The sequence below is a fragment of the Coffea eugenioides genome, chromosome 5 (genome assembly GCF_003713205.1).
Source record: "Coffea eugenioides isolate CCC68of chromosome 5, Ceug_1.0, whole genome shotgun sequence".
NCBI lineage: Eukaryota > Viridiplantae > Streptophyta > Magnoliopsida > Gentianales > Rubiaceae > Coffea > Coffea eugenioides.
Window position 1 is genome coordinate 1470648 of NC_040039.1, and position 19855 is coordinate 1490502.

Sequence of the window (19855 nt, forward strand, 5' to 3'; positions counted from 1 at the left end):
AAAAATTTTTAACAGCAAAAGACAAGGTAGTTGCTATAACATACTATTGCTAGAAACGTGAAAGAATATTGAAGATTCATTTGCGAAATACTAGGGTGGTGAGTAGGGGGATTTATCTAGTATAAGTAGGAGATAAGGAGTAGGAAAGAATATTGAGAGATTACTTTTGATGGTGAAATTTATCAAATATAACTAATAGATAAACAATAACAACTTTCTTCTCTTATCAAATTACTAGAATAAGCATTTTTGTATTTAAATTTTTTTAATGAATTTTCCTAATGAGTAAATTCACATGATCAAAATTATAGCATCCCTACATTCAAATATTTTCTCAAATTAATTATAATTTTTTTTCAAAAAAGAAAAAATAAGCAACAAGAAGACCGCTTGATCCCTCTATACGAATGTGCAATGTGCATGCATCATTAACCAGTGTCACAATTAATTTGGTATTTCATAACCAGCGCTGTTATATGAGTCATAATTGCTATTATACAGAGGAAAGGTAGAAACGGTTATAATACAATTGTTTTTGAACTTTAATAATTGTCCATATAAATCTACTTGGGATCTTCCGTGACATGTTTTCTATGCCAATCCAATGCCGCCAATAGTGTTGTACCAAGTGTCATGTTATTATTTACACTTTAATTTTCTAATAATTCAAATAATTCAACTTGGTTTGGTTTAATACAAGTGTAAATAATAACATGACACTTTCTAATAATTCAAATAATTCAACTTGATTTGGTTTAATACAAGTGTAAATAATAACATGACACTTAGCGCAATACTATTGGTGACATTGGGTTGGTATAGAAAACATGTCACCGAGGATCCAAATGAAATAAATCTCATATATAATGATGTCGTATATTTTGTCATATTATATGGTGGGGCTGGTCATCGCAGCAAAACCAATCATAACTCGCCACTTAAGCAATTCATTTTGGAAATCCCTTTTTTTTCCTCATTTTGGAAACTCATTTCTCACTCCTTAAAAGACAGTGCCGTGTATATAAGCTCTTGCTATTGCTCATCTGCTGCTTCGACTTAGTTCGGTGGAGACATATTTTGTTTCAGGTGCTTGGCCGCGGAAGAAGCTTTGGAGAACTAATGACGAAAGATATTCACTTCTTTGAGCTCAACACCGGAGCCAAAATCCCGGCGATTGGTCTCGGCACCTGGCAGGCAGATCCCGGCGTCGTGGGCCAAGCAGTTGAGATCGCCATTAAGGTTCCCCCACTACCCTTTCTCTCTGAGGTTCTGAACAAATTCTTGTTTGCTATTGTATCTTGTAACGTATATGTTCGCACAAGAAATGTAAACGCTTTCATCAAAAAAGTTCAAACTCATCTTTAATTGGGAGAACCCAAATCGAAATTGATCAAAAAGTAGAGCAAATCGTGTTGTTCTGCAGTTGGGATTGCTTTGGAAGTCAATACATTTTCTTTGCACAGATGACTAGCTATTTAACATGATTCTTGCCTTTTTAATTGGATAACTACCCAAGAATGTTTACCCCATTTGACTTGAATTCGTTTTTATTATCTTTGTTGGAAAAGTTTTCGTCCAAAGAACCGGCTAATTTCTCCCTAGATTTTACCAACACGCTTTTTTATTGTTGGTTAAGATTGAAATTTGAAATGGATTATATTGACATTTATGATGATTATTAGTATACATTAAGTTTCATACCTTAAATCTTTGCCATGTCTCCGTTTGATTGCAGGTTGGCTACCGTCATATAGATTGTGCTCGAGCTTATGAGAATGAGAAGGAGGTATATATATTGTAATTTTAGGGCATTGCATTCTCCAGTTTAGTACCTTAAGACAATAAGAAGGAGGTATATATATTGTAATTTTAGGATATTGGCTTTTTAATTTCCTTGGAAAGAATACATCAACAAAAGGATTAAACCATAGGTATCTTTTATATCGTAATATGGACTAATTTTTCTTTTTCTTTGTAGATTGGTTCAGTTTTGAAGAAACTATTAGAGGATGGTGTTGTGAAGAGGGAAGAATTGTTTATTACCTCCAAACTTCGGTAATTTTCCAGATTATATTCCATTCACCTTGCTGCTAACATCATTTTCTGCACCGCGCTTTCTGTTGTCAATAATGGATATAGTATACTGACAATTTTTCTAATTTATGAAATGACTATTTTAACTTTTAACCTGTAATGATTTAATCAATTCCCAGTTAGCAAAGGAAGCTTCTATTTAGAAACTTAACACCCCTATACCTATTCAATTTTTTTTTTATTGTAAGTATCAGGATATTAAGGAATGTCATATGTTGCTTCAAAATTGAAATGAATAGCACATGAGCTTGTGGTAAATTAGGATGACTCTGTAACTTTAAGGTGCAAATTGTCAAAAATAGAAGTTTCAGATGCAATGTGCTACTAGTCGGTAACTTCAGAGTGAAAAACGAGAATTGCTGAAATGTTAAGGGTACAAAGTGTAATTAGTCAATTTTTAAAAAATAATTAGCAAAAGCTCCTGATTTCATTATGTACTTGTTTACATTTTAAGAATTTAGATGGTTTCTCACTCATGCAGGTCTTCTGATCACGCTCCAGAAGATGTACCTGCAGCACTAGATCAAACATTGCAAGACTTGCAACTTGACTATGTTGATTTGTACCTTGTATGTTATGATTCTTAACTTCATTATCTTCCCCTGAAGCAGCATTTTACAAACCTTGTCTCAACTTTTGAAAAGCTAGAAATTTGTGGTAAAAAATCAGCCAGGATGGTATATCTGTAATCAAAATGATCTTTATGCTGTTGTTTTGATGTTTGTCTGTTATGATTCGTGCATTGATTATCTCCCCTGAAGCAACAGTTTAGACACTGTCTGAACTTCTGAAAATCTAGAATTTGCGGGGTAACAATTCATCCAGCACAGTATCTGTAATCAAAATGATTTTTTTACTGTTGATTTGATGTTTGTCTAGCATTGTTTGTTCCTCTTGGACCCAACATTTGATTCATTGTAGACATGAAAATGACTAACTTCTTATTTTGATTCATGGGACATCACCTTGTGGAGATTTTCATGTTTTTTTTTCTTTTCTTCACACGTCAATTGTAATTTAATTCTTTTCTTCAAGGTTCATTGGCCTGTACGGAGAAGGAAGGATTCTGTTGGGTTTAAGCCGGAAGATCTTCTTCCGGCAGATATTCCTAGCACTTGGAGAGCCATGGAATCACTGTACAACTCTGGTAAGGCCCGAGCTATTGGGGTCAGCAACTTCTCTGTGAAGAAGCTTGGAGATTTGTTAGCTGTAGCCCAGATTCCTCCTGCTGTTAACCAGGTGGAATGTCATCCTTCATGGCAACAGCCAAAATTGCGGGAATTCTGTAAATCCAAGGGAGTTCACCTCTCTGTAAGTTTGGAATAGTATGAAAATTACTCATTATATGTTTAGTTCTGCATCAATTTCTGATTTGTACTTGAGCATGATTATATGTCTTGTCTTTAGAACTATACAGCTTTTTACGTTAAGGGATTTCCAGCCTGCAAGATAGTACCTTTTTGTCATGGTTTTGACATCCCAATTCACAGCTCAAAAGGTAAAAGAGAAAAGATTAATGAAATGAAGCAAGCAAGCTAGCTTTGTCAGAGTCAGATGGAAAACCTGGAAGGCCTGGAACCTCCTCTTTTCTTTCTTTGATCACTAGTGCAGTATGTTGAATTCAACAACAGTAACTGTCCATTCTAAGATTCAGGAACATCAGTATTTGCATTGTCCTTCTTCAACTTGATTAGTCATGATTTTTGTTTTTGTCTATCACAAAACATTTGTCATGACTGAGAAAAATTGAAGTTACTGTAAGAAGCTGTTGATCCATCTTTTTTTAAGGCACCATTTATCCATCTCAACTCTCTAACAATTTATCAAAGCAATGATTCAAATAGCAAACTAAATAGTTAAAAAAAGGGTTGTGGTCAGACTGAAATCTTCTTTAACGGTTAGATCTGTATGACCATTTAAACAGGACAAGGAGAGTACTTTTTATTTCAAGGCAGTAATACTATACAGCTGAATGATCAATTTTATTTTCATTGTTTCTCTATGATTTGTGCCTCATCTTTTTTGAAATTAAAGATTGAGATATTCATTTGTGCAAGTTTTGACACTACTGGTAATACTAGGAGCACATATCCTGTTAAAATGTTAGGGATTCAACTCTCATCAGTACCAGTTGCAGCAACTGCCTTCCCTTTCCCATGATATAATGTCAAAAGAATCATATTTATCCGTCCGTCTTATTAACAGGGATATTCACCGCTGGGCTCTCCTGGCACGACATGGCTCAAGGGTGATGTTCTTAAACATCCAGTTTTACTTTCAGTTGCAGAGAAATTGGGCAAAACTCCGGCACAAGTAGCTCTTCGTTGGGGTCTCCAGATGGGCAACAGTGTACTTCCCAAGAGCACTCATGAGTCAAGGATCAAAGAGAATTTGAACATTTTTGACTGGTCTATACCTGATGATTTGTTTGTCAAATTCTCTGAAATTGAGCAGGTAAGTTTTTGCAGTTCTTAATACAGTTTCTAAGTTAAATCACCATAGAACCATTTTCTAGCTGTGTCCTGAACAACTTGTTTCTTTCAAACTGTGCAGGCAAAACTGTTGAAAGGTACAGGATTTGTCCATGAGACTTTTGGCGAATACAGAACTCTTGAAGATCTCTGGGATGGTGAGATCTGAGGCTGAATCTGATGAAAAATCGATGACTTGGAAAAGTATGGGACCCTGGTGAAGCTCTGGCTATTAAGCTATCTTCTACTGCTGCTACTTTGGCTCTGATTCGAATTTCCTTGCGAAATAAAATAGGACCTTGCTATAATATTGGGGCTAGCAATTTTTTTTTTGGGGCCAAAGTACCATGTTGCCGCTTCTTGGAAATTATATGCTAGAGAAACAGAGTAAGAAGAAAAGGGAAGGAACCCTTTGTTTACTTGATCATTCTTGGTCTAATGCTCATGTCTCTTTACTGCATTTGCTCTATGGATTTCATGGGATCGAGAATTCGATACTTTTTTATTTTGATTTTGATTTGAATTTGTTCGAGGTAGAATTACTTTACATATATTTGTAGATTATTTGTTCACAACTGGGGCTTTTATCATGTGGTTTTTCAAGTCAAAGGTCATTTGTCAAGACATAGGTGTTTAGCAATCCCTTAATAAGTTGAGCAAGAGCAAATTTTAGGAAAAAAAAATGTTGAGCAAGAGCAACCAACTCTTGATGGACTCAAGGTAAAATGTAGTTGAAAATCTAGGCTGTAATTAAATTTTACTGACTTGATTTTGAGGGATGAAAAATTATTATTTTAAAAGAGAAAGACGAAAAAATTTATTTGTCGAAATGCGAAGAATGGTTTGAACAGTTTTCTTTTTTGATTTCTTTTACTTCCAAGTGCCAAGCTACCATTCTAAGCCAAATATTTGCAGGGTTTCATCCTTTCTGTTTTCAATACTAGTTAGAGCATGTTTTCCAACAATATGTACACTTCACAAATATAACATTATAAAAAGTGTAACATTGCCATTTTTTTAATTATCTTTCCAAATGGACCTTAACTTTTAGATATTTCTGTTTGGTGTAGTCAGAAAAAAAAAATTAATGTTAAGGGGCATTGGATAACCATTTTGTCATTCAAGAGATTCGACTATAATTTAGCCAAACAACGATGTAATTTTGGAATTTGACCAAACCTTAAGGGTGGTTGTAATCAATTGAAAAATAGAGTGCTTTAGTTGTCCGACTATTATAATAGCCGAGAGCAGATATTAGCTATTACTCAACACAGGCAATGTATTATGCCCATAAGCGCGTAGAACTTGAAGTAGATCTTTGTCTTTTTTTTTAAGGAACACAAATGATACAACTTGAAGTAGTATTTTGAAAATTCAAGAATTTTATATGTTGGTATTGCTTGAATTTTAAGAAGTAGTCAAAGTTAGTTATGCCTATGTAAAATGTTAATATAGTTTTAGAGTCTATCTAACGAGTTCTTAGCGGACAATTGTTAAAATGTAGTTCGCAACTCATAATTAAATACATATTTATATATAATATATATTTTTAATTATGAATTAATACAAATTTAGTATTAAATTATTAATATTTTATGTCATAATATGTATTAGTATTCAACGTACACACTAATTGAAAAAAAAATTTGTGAAATATTTTGAATATATTTATTGAAATCATTTTCAAGAAAATTGGTTTTATATTTTGAAAATGCATATGAAAAAATTCACCAAAATAAAAGTTATAAAAAAATAGTTATTTATTCATTATTCATAGCCATAATTGGTAGTTGTTAACTAAAATTAAGATTTACTAATAAGTTGAAAAATAGAATATGAAAAAAATACATATTACTTGGTAAAAAATCATATTGGTAGTGGCTAGTTATAAAAAATGGATAGATTTTTGTTTATACCAAAAGTTCCCTTATCATCAAGAGTAGTTTAGAAAGCATATAAAGTGATGGATTTTTGTTTACCCCAAACCCTGTTCTCTTCCTTTGTATATAGTATAGATAATTATAAATTATAAATATTATTATATATATTTTACATATATAATTATACTCATACATGAGCCGAGCTCTAATTGGGCATAAGTTTAGTATGATCTAAACACGATTCGCATTTAGTTTGGACCTAATATTTAGGCTCAAGCTTCTTGGATCCAATTAAATCTTAGGTTCGGTGAACTTTTTTTGGGCCTAATGGGCCAATTTCTAGTTAACTCGGCTCCGCCGTCGGGCCTTTTTGGCACAGTGGTTTTTGTAATTTCAAAATTTGATATCACACGATGTGTTATTCTTAGTTTGCTTTCCTAAAGTCAATTTTGGTAATCCACAAGTGAAAATTTATTAAAGGAGAAGCAAAATGACCAATGAAAGACAAGAACATTTATTAGAACCTGGAACTCAATGAACCATGGAAAAAAATATTATCGAGAAAATTTTCAAGTTTGCTATTTTTTTCTAATGGAAAGCGAGTTTAAAAAAAAAAAAATGGACCGACAATCACATGGAAATGGAAAAATTACATTAATCGTCCCTCACCTAATATAGATGTGAAATTTTAATCCCTCATAATTAAATGAATTATTTTAATCCTTAACAAATATAAAATGTCTCTTTTGTTCCCCTCAACTTTCTGGTTACATTTTGGGAAAAATTATAATTTTGGTCCCCAATCTATAGTGTATGCGCGGAATTATCCCCAATCTAATTCGAAAATCAATTTTGGTTCCCAATTTATTCAATTTTGTGCTAAAGTGGACAATTGATGGAATCTCTTTAATTTCAATCGGAACTAAATTACGTGAGATCACGTGCCGGCAGCTAAAACCCGTTTTTCAATTTTTTAATTTTTAAAACACGTTTTTTAATATTTTCAGCTTTCTCTTGCCTTTTGTCTTATTAAACACGTTGAGATCATATGCGGAAAATCAATTTTCCAATTAACCGAATCGAATATGGATCTCAATTTTTTTAGCTCCCTGGGTATCTGACCCAACCCGAATATAAGGTCACTGTGTAATTTTATATGGCAACTTTCTTAATTTACCTTCAAACCTGATGAGCATTCACATTTTACACCGCTTCTCTTTTTAATCAGTACATCTCTACTTTTCATCTTCAGTACTCCACCACTTTTGGTTTCTTCTTTGCTTCCTTTTTCGTTCGTTTTTCTTTTTTCTGCTTCTACCCCACTGATGCTCCGGTAGTCCTCCTCCTCGTTTTGTTCTTTGCTTCGGTTGCATTTAGCATCTCCTACTCCAATATTCCACCTTTTCAACTCACTTTTTTTTTTTTTTTTTCTAAGATATAACCTCTCTAATATGAATGTAATTGGAAAGAGAGTAAAAGACAAAGGAAAAACTTTCTGATCTCCCAACATTCTTGCTTCAGCTTTTATGGCTTTTTCTTGAGTTTTCTATCACTTTGGTTTTTTATTTCTTGTTGAATTTTGTGGTATGGAAAATAGGATGACAAATAAAAAATTTTATTCAAATCTCAGATTCGAATCGGATATCCGAATTTCTAATTCGAAAGTGTGGGTATCCGGAGTGGATACAGATACGGATTGAAAATTTCTTGATCTGCAAAATGCGAATCAAATCAGAAAAACAGCTAAGATCCTAAAGATGAAGACCCATGAGAAATTTGAACCTAATAATGCATAAACAAGGGACTAAAATTTTAGCCAAAACTTAATCGAAAAGTTGACTAAGGACCAAATAGCAAAAACTAGTTTTTTTTTTTAATTCGTTAGGGATCGAAATTGCTGATTTTGATTTCGAGGGACTAAAATTTTACATCAATTATATGTGAGGGACAATTGGTATATATTTTTCTACGTAAAAATTTACAATTAATTAATCTTTACCAAATTTAAAGGAACCATTAAACCACCTTAAAGAAGGTAAAGGGCAAGAACGACCCAAAGAAAACGAAAGTCTGCAGCAAACCAAAGGAAGAAACACCCGCCGTAAAAAGACTAAAACGAAGCGGACGAAATCACAATTATACCAACTCACAAGCAGTGCCGTAGTAGACATGCCCTTTTCAGCAATTCCATTCCTTCTTCGTCTTTTTGCAAATTATAGGACATTTTTCTATGGGTTAAATGCAAAATGCACTCCCGAACTATGCTTAGTTAGCGACTTGCCCCTAAACTATCAATAGCGGTAATTTGCACCTTGGACTACCAATTTCATTACAGATTACTTAAAATAAGGTGATGTGACAAATTTATCCTAAATAAATGATCAACTATCCAAATTGCCTACATCTCTCCTCCTTCTTTCTTCTCTAAACTTACTGGTGATTCTCTTTCTTCGCGTTTTCTAAACTACACCACCAAATTATTATCCATCCCATCCCCACTTCAAACTCCCTAATATGGATCTCTCTCTATCTCTTCTACTCGAATCATCCTCTTCAAACTTTTGAGCTCACAATCTCAATATCACCTCCCTCTCTTGAGTGTCTTCTCTTTGAATCTCCCTCATTTCTCAAGTTCTAAAATTACAACCTATGTCAAATTTACCAACCCTCATTACTGCTAGCCAATCTCCCAGCATTTTTTGATTCAAGAGGCTCAAATCTCATCATTTTCTATCCTTCTAATTTCTATAATTGTCCGTGTTATTGGTGCATTTATTTCCTTTGCTGCATATTGAAAGCCACAGTGTGTGATTGGTTCTATATACGATAAGATTATGTTATGGATTTCACTATTTGAAGATCTGGTATGGATTTATGAGGTGGTGTATTTTCAATTTTTTGCTTAGGTTGCTTTTGAGTTTCTAGCCTTGATACAGAGTTTTGATTTTGCTCTAGTTTTATATAATCTAGCCTTGGCTTTTTCTTCTTCTATTGCGGTTATTCAAAGCAAGGAATTTTTGGTGTAGTGGTAATGGTGGGAGGTGTAAGATTGTTCATGATTGAAATAAAAATGAACAAAAAAAAAAGATAAAACAAATTAAAGAAATGGATATTCTTGGTAATACACTATTCGTGTGGTTATTGTTGTCCTTCCAATAAAAAATTACTTGTTACATTAATTTAGTTGGAGCAATGTGCCGAAAACTCATAGTATAAGCTAGTAAATTGCTATAATTGATAGTGTAAGAGGCAAATTGCTAATTGAGCATAGTTCGAGGTTCTGCAAATTATATCATCATGGCTATAATGGTGTCTTGACTTTCGAGATGTCGTTGGACGACCTTCTAGCTTTTGAAGAATTTTATTTGCCGCCTGAAGAATATTGTGGTAAAATGGATAGAGTGGTGAGGAAGATAATTCTGGAATGGATGTTAGGGGTAATCTACTTTTGTTTAATATCTATTCAAGATTCTTATGGATGAGAAATAAAAAAAAAAAAATTTTTTGGTGTTTTACACTAGAATTGGCGGTATGGGAATAATGACGACGAATTAACCCCATTTCTTGCCCTGGATGTGTTTGATTGGGCGGCATATTCTGGATTGAAGATTGAGGTTACCTCTTTTTTCTTTACTTATTTATTTAATCTGGACCTTTTTATTCAAGAAACTTCTAATGTACGTGACAATTGAAGTTCCTAGTATTATTGATAATATTAACTCTTAATTATTATTATTATTGATGACATTAATTATTAGTTACAAATTACAATGTGACAGTTCTTGCAAAGACTAACTACCATTGGCAATATTATTTGTTAATTAGGAATTCCTAATGTATTATTATTATTGATGACAATAGCTACTAATCACTAGTATTATTGATGATATTAAAATATTATTTTTAGTAGGAGAAGGATGGAATTTAAGAAACGGAAAGGGAGATTAGAACCCATGACCTATAAGTCATAAGGTTTTTAATGTTAACCATTAGACCATGACATTATTGATCATATCATACATGAATTACTAATTCACAATCTGACACTTGTACCAAAGACTTTGACATTATGATAGTGTGTTTGGATATGTTTCTATTTGTTAAAAAATTTGATTGAATCATAAACACTATTTCCAATCGCCTTTTCATTTTCTTAATTACCATTTTGTTTCGTATACATCACATCACAAAAGTTGTTATAATTTATTTTAAAATTAATATTCCAAATACTCTCAATCCAAACACTTAGTTTAAACTCACACCTCCCTGATGTGGTTCTTGATTCAAGGTTCAAGATTAAGTATGTTAATGTATTACTATAAATTACTAGTAATTGGATTACGTTTATGCTATATTTGGAATTTTATCTTTTATTATTTTAAACCCATTGTCATAAACTAAATAGTTAATAACTTGTAATAGAACCTCATACAAATAAACATGTGTACGCATTGGGTAACTAAACGGCATTAGGAAGTCCCAAACTGAGAATCAATTTAAAGATTTTTTTTTCTTTTGCATTTGAAACATTTTTTTTTCCACATGCCAACATTTACTAAGGTGACTTGGTAATTAACTATTCTAAGGTAAATACCAATTTATTGTTTTATTATTTGTCCATCCTTTTGTTTTTATATAAATATTCAAATTGGTATATTTTTATGAATAGGCTAAACATTCCAACCTCAGCATCATTGGGCCAAAATATCAGTCACAAGCTTAAATATGTTCCACCACTAGTTCGAGTATAGATTCATAGATTGTAAATATTATTTTATGTGTCATAAGTAGGGTCCAATACTTTTGCTTGCCATTTTTTTCATTAAAAAGTTTATATGAATTCATCTCCGTTCGTCACTGCAAGTCAATGCATGTTTTCAAAATTATAAATCGCTTACAGGATTCTCATAAATCGCTTGCCAATTAATTGTGAAATTCAAACACATCACTTGTTATAAGAAAGTGAACCGTGCTTGTCTAACCAAGTTATGTACATTCTACTTTTGAATCCCCTCACACACTTATTTCCATTTATTTTTCAATTTCGTAATACCATATCATTGATGAAGTTCCTATCTGTTGTCAACCTTTGATTCGCTGTCAACGCTAGTAGACTTATCACTATGTCTGCGTTGTAAAAGTTTTGACAAAATATGGGGAGAAAGAAACAACAGCACAGTACCGCACACAAATGCACAGTATGAGGTGGTTAGTACGACACTAATCGTGTCACGGCTTAGTGCTGGTGTGTAGGAGGCGGCGGCTTGCACTGATAGCATTTGGCAAACAGACCAAAGGAATCAACTTGTTTGATGATGTTGCTCATGCTTGCCCACCCTCCGAATCCAAATCCAACCACGAAAACCCATCCCACCACGAATGTGTTCACCACATGCATGGCGGTCCAGCTCGGTAGGAAGAATGGTGGCTTTTCTGCAGCATTCTGCAACATCCAAGATCAGGGGAATCGTAAATTTCACATCCATAAACAATGTGCAAAATCTCTTACGTACTAGTTACTTCGAGGGAAGAGGGGCAGGAAGCAACCGTTCCTGACAGTTCACGGCCAAAATTTGGCCAAAAAAAATTGTACGGTTCAGATATCATCTTGTACCTCGTTTTTAACAATATGTGTGGGATCCACAAAATTTTGTTCTAAAATTACACGTTGTTAAAGGTAAGTTATACCACGTTCAAAATTACCCCGTGTGCAAAACGCATATAACCTTCAGCAACCGTTCCTCCGAGATGCCAACCCAAGTAAAGTTTTTTTGTCAATACTAAAATTAGATAGCATATGACAAAATGTGGACAATGATAAGGTCAGCCAGCCGTGTAACTCAATGTAGGATGTGGCTAGCATTAGCAGGATTGACTGCTGCAAATACCCAATGGCAATGAAACTCTACCAAACCTATATTGTAAATTTGCTGATATGGATTTTTTCAGCCTTCAGTAAAATGCAGGGTTTTATTTCTGTGACCCCATGAAATCTAAACCAGTAACGAGGTCAAATTTATCACTTAGCCAGTGTGACATAATTGTGCTTTCTTATATATTCGGCTCGGATGAAACCTTCTCTTGTATCTTTCACTAGATATATCAATGTTGCTCATACTCTTCAGCTATCTAAAGGCTCAATTTATACCGTTTTTGGATGTGCCCTTTACTAAGATCACGTGTAGAGTGGAAGCCTATATGTACTCTACTGGTGCGGCAGTCAAGAAAGAAGCTAGAAGAAGCAAGCCGACTATTTAAGATAAAGTGCTTAACCCTACCATTGATTCCTACAAAAGTTTGAAATGTCTGTATGCCGGATAAGATAATTTCCCAATAATTGATTTTTGAAACTACAATTGTCACGATGCTTCATTGTAACCAGTCAAATCAATTTCATCACGAGGGATAGCCAAACATGTAATGTACCAAATGCGGCTAGTAAGAATAACTAATGGGGACAGTTCCAGCAACTAAAAGAGCATTCGAGTAAGGAAAGCCAAAAGCGAATGGACCAATTAGTAGTGTTTTGAAAACTGGATCAAATTGGTTTGTTCAGCCTATCAAACCACGAATTGGCCATATTTTTTGTCCGACACAGTAATTGATTCAAAAGTTTAATCATTTAAACCCAATAAAGAACTGGTTGAACCGGTGAAAGTCGGGAGGTTCAACCAAAGTTAATAATTTTTTATTTTTTAAAACAAGAATTTCAGCTTTATCCAAAATTTTTAATACTAAGATAAACAAAAAATGATTAAACATTTTGAACTAGAGTTGAAAAGATTGAACCGGTTGACCTGCAAACCGAAAGCTCTTTTAATTCACTCCTTGATTTTTTTTTTTTTGTCAAAATAATTCACTCCTTGATTTGAGTTTAAAAACATTGGTTACCTGGCGATCCGAGGCCTTTCGGTAAGTAAGCATATGTGCAAGAGCAGGGATTATGTAGACGGTGAAGCTGACTAAAAATGCTCCAACAGCTGAATTGATCGGCCCAAAGAAGGGAAATATTATAGCCAGGAACCAAATTGGTATTACCACCGGTAACCTGACCAATGCCCTTAAACATATGCTTTTTGTGTCATGCATCCGAACCACTTTTTCCCACACAAAATACAGAGGGGTGCAAGCAAATCCAAATGTTATGAACTGCATCAGAGCCATTTAATCAAGTTAGTCGTCAGTTGTATTAGTCAAATGTGAGCAGTCGAAGAAATAGTGACTAAAGACCTGATGGATTAGCATTAGAATAACAGCTGCATCACGAAAACGTGTGCGAGGAAGCACTGAGAAGGCATTTCCATGGTCAAGGAGCTGGTCACCAAAGGCCCAATAAACAGCAGCAGCTGATGGGATTGTTAGTGTGAAGACGTAGATGGTCGCAAACAGATAGATATACTTAAATTTCTGCGGCTTCCACATTGCATGCATGATCTCCCTGAAGACATCATCAAGACTCTTGCATTAGTACATTAACCCATGGCCAATTTGTATTTTATACTGTCACCTTTCAAGACGAACAGAATAGTGGGACATCTGACTGGAGCTTTAGATGCTTGACAGATATCATAACAAACCTAATGAATTTAAGCCTGTCCTTGTATTTGAACTGATAGCATCAGAGCCCTCTTTTAAACGACAGGCGAATAAAATGCTTTAGAGATTGTATTTATCCTGTAGAATGATGCATGTTCCCAGGATAAATTTAGTCTCTATTTATCCTATAAGGATTATGATCTTCATAAACAAGTGATACATGTAACAATTCAATCTTAATACCAAGGGACATGCATTTTATTGAGAAGTACTCGCGGGTATTGCCTTCTAATATCTTTATCTGATTAGATAACCAATGAGCTTTCTTATAAAATTTTCTAAATTGCACTTCAAATAATATTTCTAAAACATGTTCAATTAAAAAGCGTAGTTAATGTTGGGGGTCTTTTATCAGATTCCCAGTAACAAAGAACTGTGTTATAAGATAAAATTCCATGGCTTTTAGATATGTATCTATAAGAAATTTCCCTGCAGTTCAGTTGAAGAAATTACTCACACAGTGACAGCATGACCACCAAAAGTGTAAAGTATGTTGGTGGCACCAGTAAAATACAATACTAGTTTTGTTGGGCCAGAATGTTTTACTCCATCAACCTACAAATTAAAGAGAAATGTAATTGCTGACTTAACAACAATTTCTGTACAAAAATGATAGTCAGGATCAGCATCGTTTCCATCATACCTGGCCATGGATAAAGGCCGCGATGGTTAGGTACCATGCAGTGTAAGTGGTCATCCCCAGACCAAAAAATGACCAAATTCTGTAGTTGTGAAATGAGGGGATGAACACGGTAGTTGCACAACACGCCCCAAATATGTATGTCCATGTTCTCTTGCCCAGTCTGTCATTAATGTAATATATATTGCTGCACTTGCAAGAGTAACAAGATTCGTAAGCTATATTGTTTTTAACGAGTCGAATCGAGTTGAATAGTAGGTGTTTAGACTCTGTTCGTATATTATACCAACAGGTTCGAGTTCGGCTTGAATATTAAACAAATTATAAGTACTGTTTGAATTTGATTCGTTTATTTGTAGAAATATTTAAGTTCAAGTTTGAACTTGTCTTATTAAACTAAAAGAGTTGAATTTGAGTTTGAGATTGAATTTGAGTTTGTAGATGATTTAATTATATTTTTAATAAATAATACATCATTTAGAATAAGTTTAGTTGTATTTTAGGGTTTTAAAAAAATAATATTAAATTATGTATACTTATTTTTTTTAGTAAAATATAATATATATTTTATAATACTAAATGTATTTATGTTTGAATTTATTTATTTTTATAATTATATGTGTTCGTGAATAGATTCGTGTTCGTTTCGATTATTAAACGAGTCTAATATTGTGTTCGAATTCGATTCGTTTATTAAATGATCAATTTTTTTTTTCAATCAATTTTTTTTTTTCAATTCGAACATGTTGAACGCGAACATATTCGCGGACTACTTGGTTTGTTAAAAGTTCTAGTAAACTAAGATAAAAACCTTAACCAAACTCTGTAATCAAAATTTACAAGCTCTAAAGAAAATGCTATCAGCCCAGCAAATCAAAAAAGAGAAATTGGCCTTTTGCTAAGTCTTACGATCAAAGAAAGACTATGTACCTTGCACAGGCTATCAGCTGTATAACAGCAGCACATAGGAGCATTGTGCAATTAAACGCTAATCCCACAGCTTTCCATTGTGGACCCAACAAACCATCCAACACCTCGAACCACTGCAAAGACAGATAGGAATTATGAACTTTTTTCTTTTGGCAAGGCATATTCTTTTTTTTTTTTTTTTTAAAAAAAGTGGCAAGGCATATTCTTAAACTAAGGTTGGAGACTAAAATGGTGTTAGTATTTATTCAGTTGGTGGGGAAAAAGGAATAGAGGGATTTTCGGGTTCCTCCAAAATGTTTGCAGAGTTTCTCACAGTGCTAACCTGAATAATATGGTTTTTGAAGCTGACATTCTCCTTCTCCTTTCTGGTCCGGTACTCAACATAGAGGACACTGATGAGATAAGAAGTCCAGCTTCCTAATAAACCATAGAATATCTGTAGAAGTACTCCTGACAGCATCCCCAGTTGGGAGAAAGAGTATGGCAAAGTCAAAAGAACCTGTGCCACCTGTGATCAAAACAGCCAAGATTCATATTTTATTTCTTTTGTGTTTTCTATTTTTCTTTGGGTACAATCGACATAGAATTCTACTCTTTCAACAATTTGTGCAGGGCAATTTCAGAATTATAACCTGATTTGAGGCGCAGCTGAACCATGCATCATAAACAGAGCCTCCATGCCAAAGTAAGCTTTTGAAGCTATGCCTAGGCTCATGATCCACTCTTTCTTCCTCTCCTCCCTGAGTTCCGTCATTCACACTTATGTCCCCAGGGACAATAGCCTCTTCAGCCTGTTTCTGTGGCACCATTGCTTCTTCCCTTCCTGAAACTCTGAAACTCAATCAAGTAAAGACTATCCCACGTTTTTTGACAAAAAAAAAAACAGAGAAATACTACCAAAAGAACTGTTCCTGGAGGGGTGTATCAATGCTTTAGGCCAAATAAACCCTGTAACTACAGCTAAAAAGGATAGCCAAAGAATGTACACGACTATGAAGCTAACTGATCATCGTAACCATTTTAAGTAGGACAGAGAATCAGAGATTTGACCCCTAGTTTACCTTTTTCTAGGATAGTGGCAGAGGTCAGTGAAGTATTATTTGTATAGGTTTCAGTCGGCGGTTACTACTTCTCAGAAGGTTGTTTTGCAATCTCAGTCAGAGAGCAGCCAGTGAAGTAGTAAATGCCATTCAACAAATTTCACCAACAGAGATCTTTCTTTCACCGCTCTTCCAATAAATGAACCCTTTAATGTTTTTGAAACAATCCAATGGGCTCCACCAGCAAAGGCGAAGACAAAACACAGCAACTTTTTGATTAAATGAACTTGGAGAATGAAATTGCCCACAAACAAAGTAAGTTTGCTTCCTGCGTACACTAAAAAGGCCTAAAGGGTCTCTCTGAGTAAAAGGATTGTAGGATGGGACTCTGGTTTTCAGCAGGAAAAGAAAGGATACTTCGTTACGCTTTTGCTAAGCGATGAAACACAAAATCTAACTGTCAGCTGTTTCCTCCTTACTTAACCCTCTCCTATGTTGTCGTATCGGAGTTCCTGAGAGGCTGACGGATCTTATTAGTGAGGGAACTTCGGTTCACTCATGACTGTATACTCATCATTTTGGAGTTTTGTTCACTCTTTTTGTTTCCGTTTTTTATGGTTGGTGGTGGTGATGGAAGAAATGACAGTGGGTGATGATGGTGGAAGGGATACCGATGGGTGATCGTGGTGGTGGTAGTGGTTGTTCATGGTGGTGATTAATGGGTAGATATTAGTGAAAAGTCCAGAAGCGATAGAGAAAAGACAGACGGAGAAAAACAAATTACGCCATGCAAGGGACTTGGCGTCAGTGGTTTCTTTTTTATTTCCATGAAAACATCCTCCCTGTCTCAGATCCCATTGTCTCTTTTTGACTCTGATCATTCATAGCACTTTCTTGATTTTATTAAAAGTGTCATTTTTTTAAGTTAAAACGTCCTAAAATATTTATCTATCTTATCAAAGTTAAAGTTACATTTGTTCTCTTTTTTAATATTATCTCTAATTTATCTATATTTTATATTAAAGTCAAATACTTTTTGTTCTCTATTTTTAATAGGGAAATTTGCCAAATTAGTCCCTAACATTTTCACAAAACACTTTTTTAGTCCCTAACATTTAAAATCAGCCAGAATAGTTCCTAACATATAAATTATGAGCCAGTTTGATCCTAATGCTCGTATTTGCTCTTTTTTCCGGCTAAAAATAGTACACCGGCGTAATTTCAAGGGCAAAATCGAAAAAATTCGTTAATTCATAATTTTGCAACCCTCAAACTCTTCCACTGCTTCTTCAATTGATTCTCAACCTACTGCTACTAGGATGGAGAATTAACAAGAAAAATTGAATGAAAAGACAGAAATAACAAGACACCAAAAAGAAGTTTCAAGAAATATCAAAGCCACCAAGAAAAAGTTTCAATCTCGAACAGAAGATTAATGGGAAATCTACTAACCTGGCTAGAGGCTATGATAACAAGGCCAATCATGAGTTGTCCAGAAAGAGGACATCTAAATTCCGGAGGTGGAAAATTAAGCAAAAGGCTTTGTGGGTTGGAAAGCTTCAGCTTCAATTCTTTCAAACAAGACAGAGCCTGCATCTGTCACAATCAGCGGCTTCCAATGCATAATCATCTTCTTCCACAATACTCTGTACCAATATCTGCAGTTCCCTCATATTGGTTGCTCAAATTTGGTAAGAAAGCTGTTGGAGCATTTTGGCAAGTCCACAGGCTATCTTTGCTTGAACGGAGCCCATATTCCTCCGTCTCTATTCAGCCATTGACCCAATCTCTTCTTCTGCTTTTGACTTCGTAAAATCATCCGTCCTTGCTCCTCTTAACCAAGGAATCAGCAACATGGGTTCTCTCAGGCAGCTATGGTTATTGAGAAGAAGATCCTTTCAGTTTGGAAATCTCTAAATTCGATATCAATTTCAACAAAGAACTCATTTTTATCTTCTTATTTGGCAAATAATTCTCTGCACCTTCTTAAACCCACAAAGCCTTTGGAAAGCTTCAGCAAAAGGGTGAGAATCAATTGAAGAAGTGGTGGAAGAGTTTGAGGGCTGCAAAATTATGGTAACGAATTTTTCCGATTTTGCCTTTGAAATTATGCCGGTGTACTATTTTTAGTCGGAAAAAAGAGCAAATATGAGCATTAGGACCAAACTGGCTCATAATTTATATGTTAGGAACTATTTTGGCTGATTTTAAATGTTAGGGACTAAAAAAGTGTTTTGTGAAAATGTTAGGGACCAATTTGGCAAATTTCCCTTTTTAATATTATCATCACTTTATCTATATTTTGTATTAAATTTAAATTTAAAAATTGAACTTTAGAAGGTAAATTTCAAAACAAATCTACTAGTACATGATCAAGTTATTATTCTTAAAAAGTTGAAATCTTGAGATAAGACAAACAATTTGGGATTATATGTTAGGTGGGAACCCATCAATTGAACATTTTGTTGCTGCTTATCTTTAATTCTTTTGATAAAAGAGCAGCCATTGAACAAGTTTTGACTTTGGGTTTAGTGGGAGACCTAATGATCAACGATGAGGTTGGTATACGTTGTGATGTAGGGTACGTCCAGGTTCCCATCAGTGCAAAACTTTTTCTCCTTTTGTAATTTAACAAATGTCAAGGAGGGAGGGCGTATCATGGTAGCACTAAAATATTGACAAGAAAAATAAAATAAAATAAAAGTCATTATGCAAATATAATTCAAACCCCAAAACTATCCTAATTTCAACCCATTAGTCCTTGGAAGGTAATATGTTGTCTAATTATTAAGACATATAAAAGGTCTCTGAATCAGCTTAATTTTAAGGGATAATTTCAGAAACCTCCCTTGAGGTTTCTAACAATTTCACTCAGCTCCCCTCAGGTTTAAGAAATTACACTTAACTCCCTTGACATAGTAAAATACGTATAATGCCCTCCGCTTAGTAGATAATTTTAAATTTAAGGCAATAAATTTACAAAACCTAAAAAAAAACCTATTTTTTCTGTCTCTTGTCTATTTTCTAGTTATTAGAACCTCTTTTTATTATCTTCAGTTCTATGGATATTAGCAAATTGATATTACAAAATTTAAAAATGGAGTAGACTAACTAGAAAAAATGAAAAGACTCGCAATGATAGAGAAATAAATAATGAAATTGATGATTGAAATAAGAAAAAGAACTAAAGACGTGGAATTTGTC

General features: G+C 34.2%; 2 protein-coding genes across 2 annotated transcripts; one reads left to right on the forward strand and one right to left on the reverse strand.

Moving 5' to 3' along the window:
• Positions 1-1068: 1068 nt before the first annotated feature.
• LOC113770480 (NADPH-dependent aldo-keto reductase, chloroplastic-like) lies at positions 1069-5112 on the forward strand. Its single transcript, XM_027314948.1, has 7 exons — positions 1069-1239; positions 1736-1786; positions 1979-2055; positions 2576-2663; positions 3130-3405; positions 4300-4548; positions 4648-5112. Exons 1-7 carry the CDS (start codon positions 1120-1122, stop codon positions 4732-4734), a joined length of 948 nt encoding a protein of 315 aa, XP_027170749.1. The 5' UTR covers positions 1069-1119; the 3' UTR covers positions 4735-5112.
• Positions 5113-11580: 6468 nt separating this feature from the next.
• On the reverse strand, positions 11581-16733 carry LOC113772043 (auxin transporter-like protein 2). The gene is made up of 9 exons (XM_027316581.1): positions 16673-16733; positions 16244-16434; positions 15934-16119; positions 15612-15724; positions 14685-14868; positions 14499-14596; positions 13676-13883; positions 13337-13594; positions 11581-11888 (listed from the first exon to the last, which is right to left on the reverse strand). The coding sequence occupies exons 2-9, from the start codon at positions 16418-16420 to the stop codon at positions 11682-11684; spliced, it is 1431 nt and encodes a 476-aa protein (XP_027172382.1). The 5' UTR covers positions 16421-16434; positions 16673-16733; the 3' UTR covers positions 11581-11681.
• Between the last annotated feature and the right edge of the window lie 3122 nt (positions 16734-19855).

Bases quoted from the DNA above. Each gene is read 5' to 3' on its own strand.
- LOC113772043 (XM_027316581.1), bottom strand. From the start codon at position 16,420: ATGGTGCCACAGAAACAGGCTGAAGAGGCTATTGTCCCTGGGGACATA. The intron at 16,120-16,243 runs GTTATAATTCTG...TTTTGATCACAG, and splicing joins TCAGCTGCGCCTCAAATCAG to GTGGCACAGGTTCTTTTGAC. The intron at 14,869-15,611 runs GTACATAGTCTT...TTGCAAGTGCAG, and splicing joins CAGCTGATAGCCTGTGCAAG to CAATATATATTACATTAATG.
- LOC113770480 (XM_027314948.1), top strand. From the start codon at position 1,120: ATGACGAAAGATATTCACTTCTTTGAGCTCAACACCGGAGCCAAAATC. The intron at 1,787-1,978 runs GTATATATATTG...TTTTCTTTGTAG, and splicing joins CTTATGAGAATGAGAAGGAG to ATTGGTTCAGTTTTGAAGAA. The intron at 2,664-3,129 runs GTATGTTATGAT...CTTTTCTTCAAG, and splicing joins ACTATGTTGATTTGTACCTT to GTTCATTGGCCTGTACGGAG.